The following is a 13616-nucleotide window of genomic DNA, read 5'->3' as shown; positions in this document are numbered from 1 at the left end:
AGGCATGTGTGCGGAAGTGCCTTGAAGGAAAGGGTGCTAGAGAGTGTAGATGCCAGAAATGTGGGGTAGGGGGTGTGTGTGCAGGCACAAGAGGGGGTGTGGGCGCTGGCACTGTTTGCAGACACAATGCACATGCACAGGTTCCCTGAATACCTGGTATTCAGATCTGTCTGGGCTACAGGAATTGTTTGCCTGGACTCCACTGGTAGACCCACAGAACAGAGGCTTCAATGTTGAGAACACTGTCCCAAGAATCCCTATGTTGCCCACAGTGGGGCTGTGGGTGGGAGGGATCTGATGTCTGGCTGCTAGTGTAGAGGGACCCTGGATCTGGGACTCTGCGTGTACTCACTTGAAGGTGCACTCACTCTAGCAGGCCTAATCAGAAATCACAGGGGTTCCCCCTGTTCTCTACTCTCAGATTTGGGCCTGCCAGGACAAATGCAATTGTAGGAGATTTGTCAGCTCAGTAGTGCTATAGCTGCAGAACTGGGAGGCTGGTACAGATGCCTGCTGGCAGGCCCTGGGGAGCCTGTTTAGCTGCTTGCAGACCCGGAACCCAGGAGGCTGGTACAGCTGGTAGTCTGCCACTGAGGATCTGGGAAGCCCACCTTCTCTGTCTCAGATACCAAGCAAGGAGTTCTGTGCTAGGAGCAGCGGGCACTGTGGGCCACCTCTGCCAAGGAGGGAGGCCCAACAAGGGGAAGTGCAGGGGAATTGAATATTCATCACTCTCAGTCCCCGGAGAAGTCCCCAGGAGCCCTGAATCAAATGGTCTCCACTCACAGGTTGTCCCCTCTCACCCAGGAAGCCTCAATGTTGATGTTCCGCTGCCCCTCTACTCACCAATTTTGGAGTTTCAGATCTGGTGCATGCTGGTCGCCGCCATCTTGAATCCCTCGGCTCAAGCCTTTTTATGATTTACATTTGTATCAGATTCCTCCTCCACCCCATGATCTGTCCATAGAACCTTGCCATGAACTTGAAGGTATCTAACTCTGTTCACACACTCACCTACCTTGTGACTTGATATAGCTTAATAGGAAAGAGGTTTAGTATTATTTTAGTGTTTAAGTTAATACTATCCTGTTAATTTGGGTTTTATTTTTTGCAGTACTGAGGTTTAAACCTAGGCTCTTGTGTATGCTAGGCATGGACTCACATTCAGCTATATAGCCAACCCTTTTTAAGTTTTCTTTTATTTCAAGACAAGTTCTTGCTAAGTTGTCCAAACTGGTCTTGAATTCATTCTGTAACCTTCAGGCTTCCTGACTCCTAATGATTACCTCCTCAGGTTTCAAGCATTTGTCTCATCAAATAAAATTACCTCCTCCCCAACATCAGAGTAATTGGGTTTTTTTGGGTTTTTTGTTTGTTTTAAGCACTTTTCTCAGTTGATTTCACATTTCCTCAAATAAATACAAAGCAGAGGCAGAGCCTATCTGAGAGTTACCATTGCAGGCTTTAAGTATCTTGCAAGTGATTAGTGTGTATAAGCAACAGACATTAACTCCCTGCTTCCCAGAGCTGTCGTAGCCACATCTTCCCCTTTAAAAATATCCTTCCAAACCATTGCAGATTTTGTATCCTACTGATTTGGTGTTAATCTGAGGTTATACTACAGATTTAAAGGTCTCAAGACTTGAAAGCATGATTATGCAAGTGAGATTTATTATTTGAGGACATGCAAAAATTGCAGTGGATAAAGGCTCCAAGCAGCCTTTAGAATTATGACAACTTTCATGGTACAAATACTCTTTGCAAAATATTTTCTATCAAAAGGAATTTATATTAGTACTGATGAAGTGGTGTTTGTTTAATGCAAATGAGCATGCTCTTTCTCTGTAAAGTCACATATGGGTTCAGATCAATGATGCAAAGAGATTAGAAATATCTTTGTTATGCTAATTACTCTAATATTGGGTTTCTTATAATATCATTTTTGAAACTTCTTGTTTTATGTGTGCAAGTGTCCTGCCTGCATTTATGTCTATGTGTCACATGTATGTAGTGTCTATGAGGCCAGAAGATGGTGCCAGATGCCCTAGAACTGGAGTTACAGGTGGTTGTGATCTACCACATGGGTACAGAGAGCCAGGGTCCTCTCTAAGAGCAGTAAATCCTTTTAAATGCCAGCCCATCTCTATAGTCCCTATAATCTGATTTTGTTAAACAGTCTATATTATTATGTGAACAGAAAATCACATTTCCAAAAGAGCCAGAATAACCATTGATAAATTGTCTTGTCAGAGTAGCAGCATATGCTCGTACTTCCAGCACTTGGGAAACAGAGGCAGGAGAATTGTGAGTTTAAGCTAGTTTAGGATATATGGCAAGACATTTTGCTCAAAAATGAACAACAAACCTCACCATCTGCCTGGCTTCATGAACAATCCTCTCGCACTGCGTCCCTGGGGGGGGGGGGTACCTGCTGCCTCAGTGATTTTTTCTCAACCAGCTTACTCACCAGGTCACAGTCACCCACATCCAGTTTCTCCAGGGATGTGTTAACTTGCAGCATTGACGCAAAAATCATGCCACCTTTATTTTCAATCTTATTTCCAGTCATTCTCAAGTATTTGAGAGTTTTGTTTTTCTGGAAAAGAAAAAGAATCAAAACTTAGTTGCCTAAACTTGAATACCCCAAATCCTCTCTCAGTGAAATAAGTCAGGAAATTGAATTACTATTTGAAAACTCATTTTTACAGAGAAAGAGTGGGATATGTTCTGTAAAAGCAGTACCAAATGACTCATGATAACCAAATCTATTAATAGAAAGAATGACCAAGAAACAAATACCTGGGAAATAAAGGAGATTTTAGTATGCTCCCATTGGAAATTCTGTAAATGTGTTTCATAAGACAAACATATTGTTGAGGTGAAATTCACATGGCAAGAGATGACCAAACTGTCCAGTGGCTTCTACTTCACTCAGCTAATTCCAGAACACTCTTCATCCCCTAAATCCTTGTGTTCGGCTGTCACCCCATTTCTATAATGCATGTGTGGGTGAGCGGGCGTGTGCACACCACATGCACGAGTGAAGCCAGGGCCTCACTTGTGCTGGGCAGCTGTTCTGTCATTGAGCTACTTACCCAACTCTGACTTAATTGTTTTAAGTTATTTTTATGTGTATGACCATTTGCCCACATGTATGTACCATGTACGTGCCTAGTGTCCATGAAGACCAATAGAAAGTGTTGGATGTCCTAGAACTAGAGTTAAATCCAGTTAGGATCTGCTGGGAACTGAACCCAGGTCCTCTGCAAGAAACGCAAATGCAGGAAAAGTAAACATAAAATTAAAACAAAGAAATCTTAAAAACAAAAAGCCAGCTGTTGTCTGAAAGCAGCAACACCTTATTAGCAGAGGCATATGACCAAACACAATCTATGAAGCAACTGGTCACTCAAAGTAAGGAGTAGCTATACTTGCATCTGAAACAGTAGTCCTCAAGCCAAACTTAGAAGACAGAAGACCACTACATAATAAAGGGAACACGGTCTTCTCCACAGCCTATAGGACTGCATGGGGGAAATAAATCACATTTTCTGTTGTTTTTTTTTTTTTAAATTGAAATAGGTACTTGTATCTAGAACACGGTGAAATAAAACTAGAATTCATGGCAAGATCAAGCACAGTAACCGTACAAATGCATGGACGGAAAGATCGTGGAGGTCATGAATGACAGTGGGTCACTGAAGAACCCAGGTGCTTAGAATTCCTAGAACCCAATGAAAAACTGAACTCTCAGAACCTTTAAGGCCACAGCAGAGGTGCTTGTTGAAGAAGCCTGTGGCTGTGGATACTCCCACTTAAAAATAAAATCGCCTACAAGATGGCTCAGTGTGGAAAGCCTAACTATCTAAGCTGGATTCTGTGCTCGCTAGTTTTGTGTCTGTTTAACACACACTAGAGTCACTTGAGAAGAGGGAACCTCAGCTGAGAAAAAGCACCAACCAGACTGGCCCCTGGGCAAGTGTATGGTGCACTTTCCTAACATTTGATTGATGTGGGAGGGCACTGACCTTTGTGGGTAGCATTGACCTGGGCTGGTGGTTCCATGGTGTAAAAGAGAAGCCAACAGAGCAAGCCAGTAAGCTGTACCCCTTCGTGGCCTCTGCATCAGTTCCTGCCTTAAGTTCCCCTGACTTCCTTGGATGATAGACTACGCACTGTAAGATGAATTAAAGTCTTTCCTCTTCACATTGACTTTGGGCATGGCATTTTATTCCAGCAATAGAAACGCTAAGACAGGACCCACATGCTGTAAGAAGAGGATCGACTCTCCAAGTTGTCTCCTGACCTCTGCATGCACCATAGCACATACATGTGTACAGACATATACCCAAACAATGTTTTGTTGTTTTTTTCAACCAGAGGACTCAACTAGATAAGTATGTACCAGAAGGTCTTAGAGAAATAAGAACAAGGGCTGAGAGGTGGCTTAGTGGGTGAAGTTCCAATTCTAATGACACAGGCACACTGGTGCATCTGGAATCCCAACTGTGGGGGAAGCAGGGGTGAGGTAGGCAGTGCCCAGGGACTCACTGGCTAGCTACTGTAGCTAAAGTGAGCTCCAGGGTCAGAGTCTCTGTCTCAAAAAATAGGGTGGCAAGTGACAGGAAGACATCCAACATCAACTTTTGGGACTTCATTCCCAAGGACATACACATGTACACAACACACACACTCACAAACAAAATCCAAAAGTGATGAAATGGACACTAAAAAGATAATCCATAGACTCAGTGAAACAAAAAGTTGATTCTTGGAAAAGATGAACAAGAGTAACAAACCCTTAACCAAAGTAACCAAAAGAAAGAGACTGCTCAACAAAGTTGGAGATGGAAAGATATATTACAACAGAAGATGAAATCTAAGGTTCTGTGTGGAAACATATTCCAACTAATTGGGAAATCTGGAAGAAATATGTTCATAGGTACAAGTGAAACACCAAAACTAAATCAAGAGACCATGAAGGAAAATAAGGTAAGAAAATGGTAAAATTGTTATGTCTGACATGATTTTACACCATGTATGGAAAGTCCTAAGTAGTCCAACCCTGAAATAGCTGTTCAAACTGATAAGTTCAGGGAGAGCACCAGGTGAGAGATATCTATCTGGGACTCCTAGCAGCTGGGGATTCACCGCTTGCATTAGCCAGGTGGGACTTCCAGTGGAGGTGAGATATCCTCTCAAAACAGACAAAATCCAGGCTTTAAAAATACATGTGATTTGAACAAAGGTTCCTCCAAAGGAAGAACAAACAACCATGGAAAGATTGAGTCCATTATTCATTAGGGATGCCTCCTTACACCACTCAGATGGTGAGGACCAAGATGGCAGTAACAGTTCTGTGGAGGATGGCAGGACCTAGGACACTCACATTGTTGACAGAATTGTAAAAAGATGTAGCTACTTGGGACAACAATTTGACGGTCCCTCAAAATTATTATGACACTGGAGGAATAGCTCAGCAATTAAAACACTGGCTGCTGTACCAGAGGACCTAAGTTTGATTATCCAAATGGTATACAACCATCCATAACTTCAATACCAGGGAATCTGACACCCTCTTTTGGCCTCCCAGTGTACCAGGCAAGTGTGTGGTGCACAGCCATGCAAGCAAATAAAACACTCATGCACGTAAAGAAAAATTCAAAGTATGTTACAACATCATTGATGAATCTTGAAAATATTAAGCCATGAATTATGACTACTGGCTGCAAAGGCTGGAGAGTAGAAAGGAGGCTGTACTAACAAGTATAAGGATTTTCTCTGGCTGGAAATAAAGGCTGGGAGATAGCTTGGCAGGTAAGAGCACTGCTCTGCAAACATGAGCATGAGTTCAAGTCCCCAGCACCCAAGTAAAAAGCCAAGCATGGCCGTATATGCCTGTAACACCAGCAATGAAGTGCAGAGACAGATAGATCCTGAGTGTTCATGGCTAGCCAGCCTAATCTAAATGGCAGGCTTACAGTTTACCAAGAAAACTTGTCTTATGGCAATAATGCTGAGGGTGGTAAAAGAAGATACTGAACTGTTAGGGTTTGGTCACAGGATCTTTGTCAGAATTAGTTTGGTTTTCTTTGCAATTCTTTTTAAATGACCTTGTTCGCCACAATGAAGACATTTGAGAGTTTGGATTTTCTCAAAACCTTTAGAGATGCACAAAATATGGCAGTTAAAGTCATTTTATTAATAAAAGAATCTTTTGATACTGAGACATATCAGTTCCTGGTAGAACCCCCAGCCTACCTCAAAGAAGATAAAGGACATCGAAGAACCTCCATATGGAGTTTACTTCAAATGTGGCAAGCTAGCCACTGGACTGGAAACTGCCTTTGCTTCAACTGCAGACAGCATGCTATCCAAGCTATGAGCAAGCAGGACTCAAAGAGGTTGATTGCCAAAACTTGCCAAGCTAGTCCTTGGACAGCCCAGGACAGTAGGCAGTCCTTCTCAATTTCTGCTTCACACAAAGGTCTCAGATACTGGGCCAGAGGGCTGAAGATGATGCCCCAATGTTCCAGAGAAAATTTGGGTGACTGTCCAGGCAGCCAGCTATCTCCCATTTCTATATTTTTGGAAGCTGCTTACTCTGCACTTCCTACACACTTAGGCAATATTTTTTCCTCCTTAATTCTCTGATGGGGTTGAAGACTAGACAGTTATAGTCTCACAATTAAGCTTAATATGTTTTGGATTTAAGAAAATGTTTAGTTTGTTAAATGCAAACTGACAGAAAAATATTTAGGTATAGAACTCTGAACTCACCAAGACAGGATTGATAGTAGAGTGTTTTCTCTGTTGCCAAACACAAATGGACTGGACATTGAGAATGTTATTATTACATGATAGTTTTCATAACTGTTCTTACTGTATATAGTTTATAATTGTAAGAGAAAGAGCCTTTTAATTTAGACAAAAGGGGGACATGCTGTGGGTTGGTCTGGGGCTCTGTGTATACAAATGCTGAATTCTGGGCCCTGAGATCTGGCTGCAGTCATGACAAGTGCATTGTCACATATTCTGATCAATGTTGTATAAACTTTGGTCCCCAATTATATCTGATTGGTTAATTTTAAAAAAGCTGGACAACCAATAGCTGGGCAGAAGAGAGGTAGGTAGAGTTTCTGTCCCCAGACCTGGGGTCTCAGATGGGGACCACAAGGGGGGGGGGAGAAAAAAGAAAGAAGAGATAGAGGAGGATGTCACCATGAGGAATTGATCAGATGGATCAACAGTCCAAGGAGGACCAATGTGGATAGTAACTTGGGGCATGTCGCTGGGAAATAACAAGATTAGCATAGAGGATTAGTATAAATGTTTATCTGCCTGCTTATTGAGCTTAAAGCTTATTAGGAAATATAAGTCTCTGTGTCATTTATTTGGGAGCTAGAGTGGGTGATTTAAAAAAGACCCACAAGATATAAGTTATCTACAACACTGGACTTCCTGTTCTGGCCTCCACATGGGAGCATATGGTCACACGCACTCACACATGCCTGTAAGTACCCACACACACACATACACACAGATAAAAATACTCTAAAAATAATGGTGGTGGTGGTGATTTTAGAATAAACATATTCTGCAAATAACAATGGTTTATTTACACAACTCTGTGAATAAAATAAATTTACTGATAGATAGGGCCTCATTATGTAACCCTAGCTGCCCTGGAACTCTGTAAACCAAACCAACCTCAAACTCACAGAGATCTGCCTGTCTCTGTCTCCTAAATGGTAAAATTAAAGGCATGAACCGCCACTCCCAGCCTCTTAAATACACTTTGAAACTTCCCTTTGAACTGAAAACTTTGGGAGAATATATTTTACATATGTGAATTATATTGCAATTAAGTTTGTTAATGTTTTTAAGGAAGAAAATGTTCAGGAGATAGAGTTTATCATAGCAGAAGAACAACATAGCTGGTCACACTGCAACTACAGTCAAGGAGCAGAGAGAGATGAATGCGGGTGCTCATCAGGGTTTTTCTGTGTAGCCTTGGCTGTCCTGGACTCACTTTGTAGACCAGACTGCCCTCGAACTCACAGAGATCCACCTGCCTCTGTCTCCCCCAGTGCTACGATTAGAGGCATGCACCACCGTGCCTGATGTCCTTTTCCATTTTCTCTTATTCAATCTAAATCCCATCTCCCATGGAAGGGTGCCACCTACATTTACAGTATGTTCTCCCACACCTTGGTTAAGCCTCTGGAAATGCCCTCACAACACACGAAGAGGTGTGTCTCCTATGTGAGCCCAAGTCCAGTCGAGTTGACAGTGAACATGAGACATTACAATAAACCAACTCTTTGTCAACTTGATATCTAAACATATCATTTATAAACTACATCCCACTAGTCCTGCATAAGCAACTTGCACGGAGCTCATTCCCAAGATCCCCCTAAGTCTTAGCAGTTCCAATTTCATTCCGAAGCTGAATTTTTAAAAAGGTACTCTTTTAACTGTGAGCCCCTGTAAAACGAGAGAAAAAGTTACACTCTTCCCATATACGATGCCATACACATTCGCATTCCAACAGAGATAAATGAGAGAACAACATGGAAGGACCTGACCACAGCAAGATCAAACCTGAGGCTGCATATCGAGCATTGGGGCTCCACTGCGTCCGGGTCACTCTGCCCTTCCAGCTCTGTTCCCTGTGGCACTTAGGGCCTTTTTGATGGGCTGGCTCCTCTTGCTACCTACAGCTTTCCTTGATAAACACCCCATGTTTCTGGTATTTCCAATATCATGGCTTTCCATTACCACTTAGACTTCACCCCATACCTTTATGTTAGGGGTTGGTCTGATGCTTGTATTTTGATGCTAATTACTGCCCTACCGTTATTGTGTAAACCTGCCTAAGACATTATTCCTGATTGGTTGTTTAAAAGGCTTAAAACCTGGGCAGGGCAGAATGAGGTAGGCGTGGCTAAGTTTCCTGGGCTCTGGGGACAGGAGAATGATGGGAAAGAGACACATGGTAAGTGAGAAGGAGGAAGGACTCTGCTATAGGTGAGAAGGGAGAAGTAGCCACGTGGGCCCGGGAGGAAGGACTCCAATAATGGCATGGAAAGGCCCAGATGAAAAATACAAGCAAGTATTTCTAAAATTATGGGTAGAAGGGAGCCCAGATAAGACTGGATAGGATAAGGCAGACGGCATCAGATGGGGGCTAGGAGATGGATGGTGAGGCTATTGAGATATCATAGATGGAAAATGATATCTGCCCAGCGCAAGGTGTTATAAGGCATTTATAAAATCTTTCAGGTGTCTGTGTCTTATTGATTATGATAGTGGGTTAAATGATACCACTATAACAATTATACAGCTAATAATAATAAACATTATTTAGCCCCGTACCATTTTATTTACAACAACACCTTCATGCACAGCTCAGAAGCCCCGTGCAAGGATCTGACTCTGCTGCACCTGCTGCACCTTCAGCATTATTCTGAAACCTTTTTGGTGCGAGTCTCCACACACTTGTCGCTTGCATACCTGTAAAACCTGCACTTCATGGACGGTGCCCCTGAGCTTGGCTGCAGCTCATGACGTTAACTGGCCTCCCGGGAACTCAGCAACCTCTGCCTGCCTACATAGTTGACGCTGGCATGAAAACTTCCTTAGGTTTTCTGACAGGGTGCCCTGAAGGCTGTAGTTTTTGGGGTTTTGGTTTTTTGTTTTTGTTTTTCAGGAAATTTACTGGAGCTCTCCACCTAACAGTCTTGCATTCCAGGCAATGTTTCTATTGTCTGTGCAAAGCATGAGGCTTCACTTCATGTAGTAATATTGACAGTTACAGATGGCCTGTGAGCACATGCCGCCAATGCTCTATCCACACCTACCTCCTTTCCCAGTGTCTCTTTTGTATACCCCAGCCCTCTTCCCCTCTAAACCTGACTAAGGGCACTGACTGAGCCGTCATCATGTCGCAGCTCACTTGCTATGTTGTCTTGAAATTGCCTCCACCAAACAGTGTAGTCCAGTCATCACCTTTGAATTCAGTCTCACTCGAGGTTTCAGCACACTGAGACAACTAGACTCTTTGCCAGATTACGACCCAAGCGCCCTCCAAGCCAGTTCCTGGTAGATCTGTCCACCCAGAGCTTCACCAGCCCTGTCTCCCCTGTCCTCATTTCTTTTCTTTCTTTTTTTTTTTTTTTTTAGATTTTATTTATTTTTATTTTATGGTTTTGCCTGTGTGTATGTCAGATCCTCTGGAACTAGAGTTACAGACAGTTGTGAGCTGCTGTTTGGTTGCTGGGAAGCAAACCTTGGCCCTTTGCAAGAACAAGCGTTCCTTCCAGCACATACACAATCACATTTTCCCACAAATGCCTCAATAATAGTTGAACTAATATAAGCCCGTATTAATTTTGGTTGTTTCCAAACTACAGGAGTTGAAATCCACAAATGAAATACTACTTTGAGATATATAAATACTTACATGTAGCGCATTAGCAATAATTTCTCCACCGTCTGGTCCAATATCATTAAACATAAGGTTTAAGTAAGTGATAATCGGTTGTTTCTACAGTAAGGAAATAAAGAAGCTATTGTATTTGTATTACTAGAAATCAATCAATCTCTACAAAGAATTTATCCAAGGTCGTTAAACAAGGTTTAAGTAAGTGATACTTGGTTAGAAGAGTGATAATTAGAAGTGATAATTCTAAGTGATAATTCTAAGTGATTATTAGAAGAGAAAGAAATTACTGGAATTCAATCAATCTATGTACACAATTTATTTAGCTAAAAGTATTTATCTCCATATAAAATCTAACAGAATTCCAACAAAGGCAATCACCATTTAAGAAGAAACAGTCTGTTTTCTCTTTCAAATGCTGCAACTGTAATATTATTGAAAGAAAAAGACAATTCAGTTTCATCAACAATTGTATGTATGGACATCTTTGAGTATTTAACCATGGCATACAGGTTTTCAAAAAGACACCTCAGGAGCTCCTGATATCAGTTCTCCTGAGACCAAATACAAGTAGGTTTCCATGTATTTAAAGAGTTGGGGTTACAGCCCGGATTTAGGACCCTTGTGTTTTCCACACTTAGTGTTCTCCTGTGTGCCATTATCTACTTAGTCTCATCTCTCAGCAGAACAATGGATAAAGGTATTTGGTGGTACTGTAATACCTGAAGCAGTTTTGCAGCACAGTAGGCACCAACATCGCTTATGAGGTTATACCTCACATCCACACCTGAAACATACAGTTGAAAAGAAACTGATATTCTTTATTTAAAAAAAAAATACTTAAAATCAGGAAAATGAAAATCAGGCAGTGTTTACTCTTAGTCAAACATACCATTGATCCATGACTGGTTCCTTAAAAGTTTGGAAAGAATCCAAAAATCTTCACCTGTTATTCTTTGTACTGGGACTAAGCGATTGTTACCACCAATGTGTAATGTGATTTCTTCCTCTTGTCTGTCAAAATAAAGACAAAGAAAGTGAGGAGGACAATGTTAACACAAAATCTGAAACCTTTCACGTGTGAATAGTAATATCAGAGACCTTGCAATCTGGTTTAACATAGCTAATTTCTCTACCATTAAATTTCTCTCATACATCCCACTATCCTACTATAATTTGTCCTGATAAAACATTTGGACAAAAACAAAGTTAACAGCTGGGCTCTGGTGGTGTTCGCTTTTAATCCCAGCACTTAGAAGGCAAAGGTCAGCAGATCTCTGTGAGTTTGAGGCCAGCCTGGTCTACAAAGTGAGTTCTAAGACAGACAGCCAGAGCTATACACAGAAACCATGTCTCAAACAAACAAACAAATGGATGAATGAATGAACAAAAGAAAAAGAGAAAGAGAGAGAAAAGGAAGGAAGGAAGGAACAAAGGAAGGAGAATAAAAAGGGAAGGAAGGAAGGAAAGGGGAATAAAAAGGAAAGAAATTTAAGGAAGAAAATGTTGGTTTTAGGTTTTGATTTCAAGTTATCTGCCCTTGATAAGAAGACATAGTGGAAGGAGCTTTAAGCACGTAGTTACTTCATATCTACAGTTAAGAGCATACAGAAACAAACAAACAATTGCTCAATTGCTTGCATGTATTCAGCTTGATTTCTTCAGTCTTATCCAGTTCGGGACCCCTGTCTAAGAAATGACCCTGCCCTCAGTGGGCTGGGTCTACCCACACCGATTAACTCAAGAAGATCCTCTACAGCTATGGGTGAAAGCTAACCAAATATAGAAAAGTCTTCATTCTCCCCAGAGTGATTCTAGGTGGTTGTGTCAGGATGATGGAGCTAATGTCAAACCCACTTTAGACATAAGAACACTGACTACTTTGAGGAGACCTAACTATTGTGATAAAACAACACAGCCAAATCAACATGGAGAGGAAACGGATCATTTCATTTTACAACTTTTGGTCATATTCCACTACTGAGGGAAGTCATGGCAGGTACTCAAGGCAGGGACCTGGAGCAGAAACTGAAACTGAAGCCATAGAGGAACTCTGCTTGCTGGCTGGCTCTCCCTGACTTCCTCAGTCTGCTTTCTTATACCACCGAGGCCCACATGTCTAGAGTGGCTACCCCACAGTGTTGGCTGGGCCCTTCTATATTCATCACTAAACAATAAAACGTCCCCACTGACCTACACAACAGGCCATATGATAAGGGCATTTTCCCAACTGTGGTGCCTTTTCCCAGGTAAATTTAATGTGTCAAGTTGACAAAACAAAACAGAAACGAGAGCAGCAACCGGAACAAAGGATATGCCTGAATTCGCTCAGCTCACAGCAACTAAGGCATAACTGCAGGAGCCCTGGCTTGAGGGCTCCTGGTCTGATGTTCGCCTCAGTGTCAGATGCCATACCTAAGACAGTGTCACATGTCTACCTGGTAGCTATCTCCATTTACCAAGCCATTTCCAACTGGGGATAAAACTGCTGAATGGCCCAGGGCTTCACAGAAATGAGAATCAGTGAGTACTTACGCTACAGCAGAATACTTCTCTTCCTTACCCGTTTTTAATATCTTCATCCACTTTTGCGAGCATGTTCAGTATGAAAGGATTGCAGTCCCGTGAGTTTTCTGAACAAAGGTGCCTGTACTGTATCTGGAAGCTCTCCGTAAACTACTTGGAAACATCAATGCATCCATTATCACATGTCAATTATCCCCAAAGCTAACAACAACCACGCTTCTTTCAAATAAATTAATATGGATATACAGTGAGGGTAGGGAAGAAGAGGGAACTAAAGATGGGGAGGGCGGAGCCAAACAGGTTGTAAATGTCTCCTGCTAGGGTGGGCAAACTGATCAGCACCCTATCTGAAAGGGGGCGACTGACCTGTGCCATGTGTTGGGTCTGGTAGCTGAGGAAAAGGTGTCCAGAGAAATTATGCTAGGCAAAATCAAGCATTCAAGGGAAGTGTGCAAAATCAAACTAAATCTAAAGACTGCATGTGCCTCTTTAGGTTCAAATGACTGGGTTTCTGGAAATAGCCTCAAGTGAAGACAATTCTGTTCAGCAATCCAGTTCAAGAAGGACCTGAAAAATCACACACTTGGATTAGTGTTGGAATAATGTTCTTTTGGAATATATACAATTTACCCTTGCTCATTCAAAT

At 41.9% G+C, this 13616-nt stretch overlaps 1 protein-coding gene across 1 annotated transcript in view; it reads right to left on the bottom strand.

Annotated features, from left to right (window-relative positions):
- Window positions 1-13388, bottom strand: part of Lrrc34 (leucine rich repeat containing 34) — a 29700-nt gene extending 16312 nt beyond the window's left edge. The window contains exons 1-6 of the mRNA XM_055626123.1: window positions 13337-13388; window positions 13008-13120; window positions 11337-11458; window positions 11167-11231; window positions 10466-10549; window positions 2468-2596 (exon numbers count right to left, since the gene is read on the bottom strand). Of these exons, the coding sequence (XP_055482098.1) occupies window positions 2468-2596; window positions 10466-10549; window positions 11167-11231; window positions 11337-11458; window positions 13008-13120; window positions 13337-13345 (522 nt within the window). The 5' untranslated portion in view covers window positions 13346-13388. The remainder of the gene's footprint in view (window positions 1-2467; window positions 2597-10465; window positions 10550-11166; window positions 11232-11336; window positions 11459-13007; window positions 13121-13336) is intronic.
- Between the last annotated feature and the right edge of the window lie 228 nt (window positions 13389-13616).

The sequence above is a fragment of the Psammomys obesus genome, unplaced genomic scaffold (genome assembly GCF_907164565.1).
Source record: "Psammomys obesus unplaced genomic scaffold, mPsaObe1.curated_primary_1811, whole genome shotgun sequence".
Classification (NCBI taxonomy): domain Eukaryota; kingdom Metazoa; phylum Chordata; class Mammalia; order Rodentia; family Muridae; genus Psammomys; species Psammomys obesus.
The sequence above is the reverse complement of the archived record's forward strand: the minus strand, read 5'-3'. Positions and strand labels throughout refer to the sequence as shown.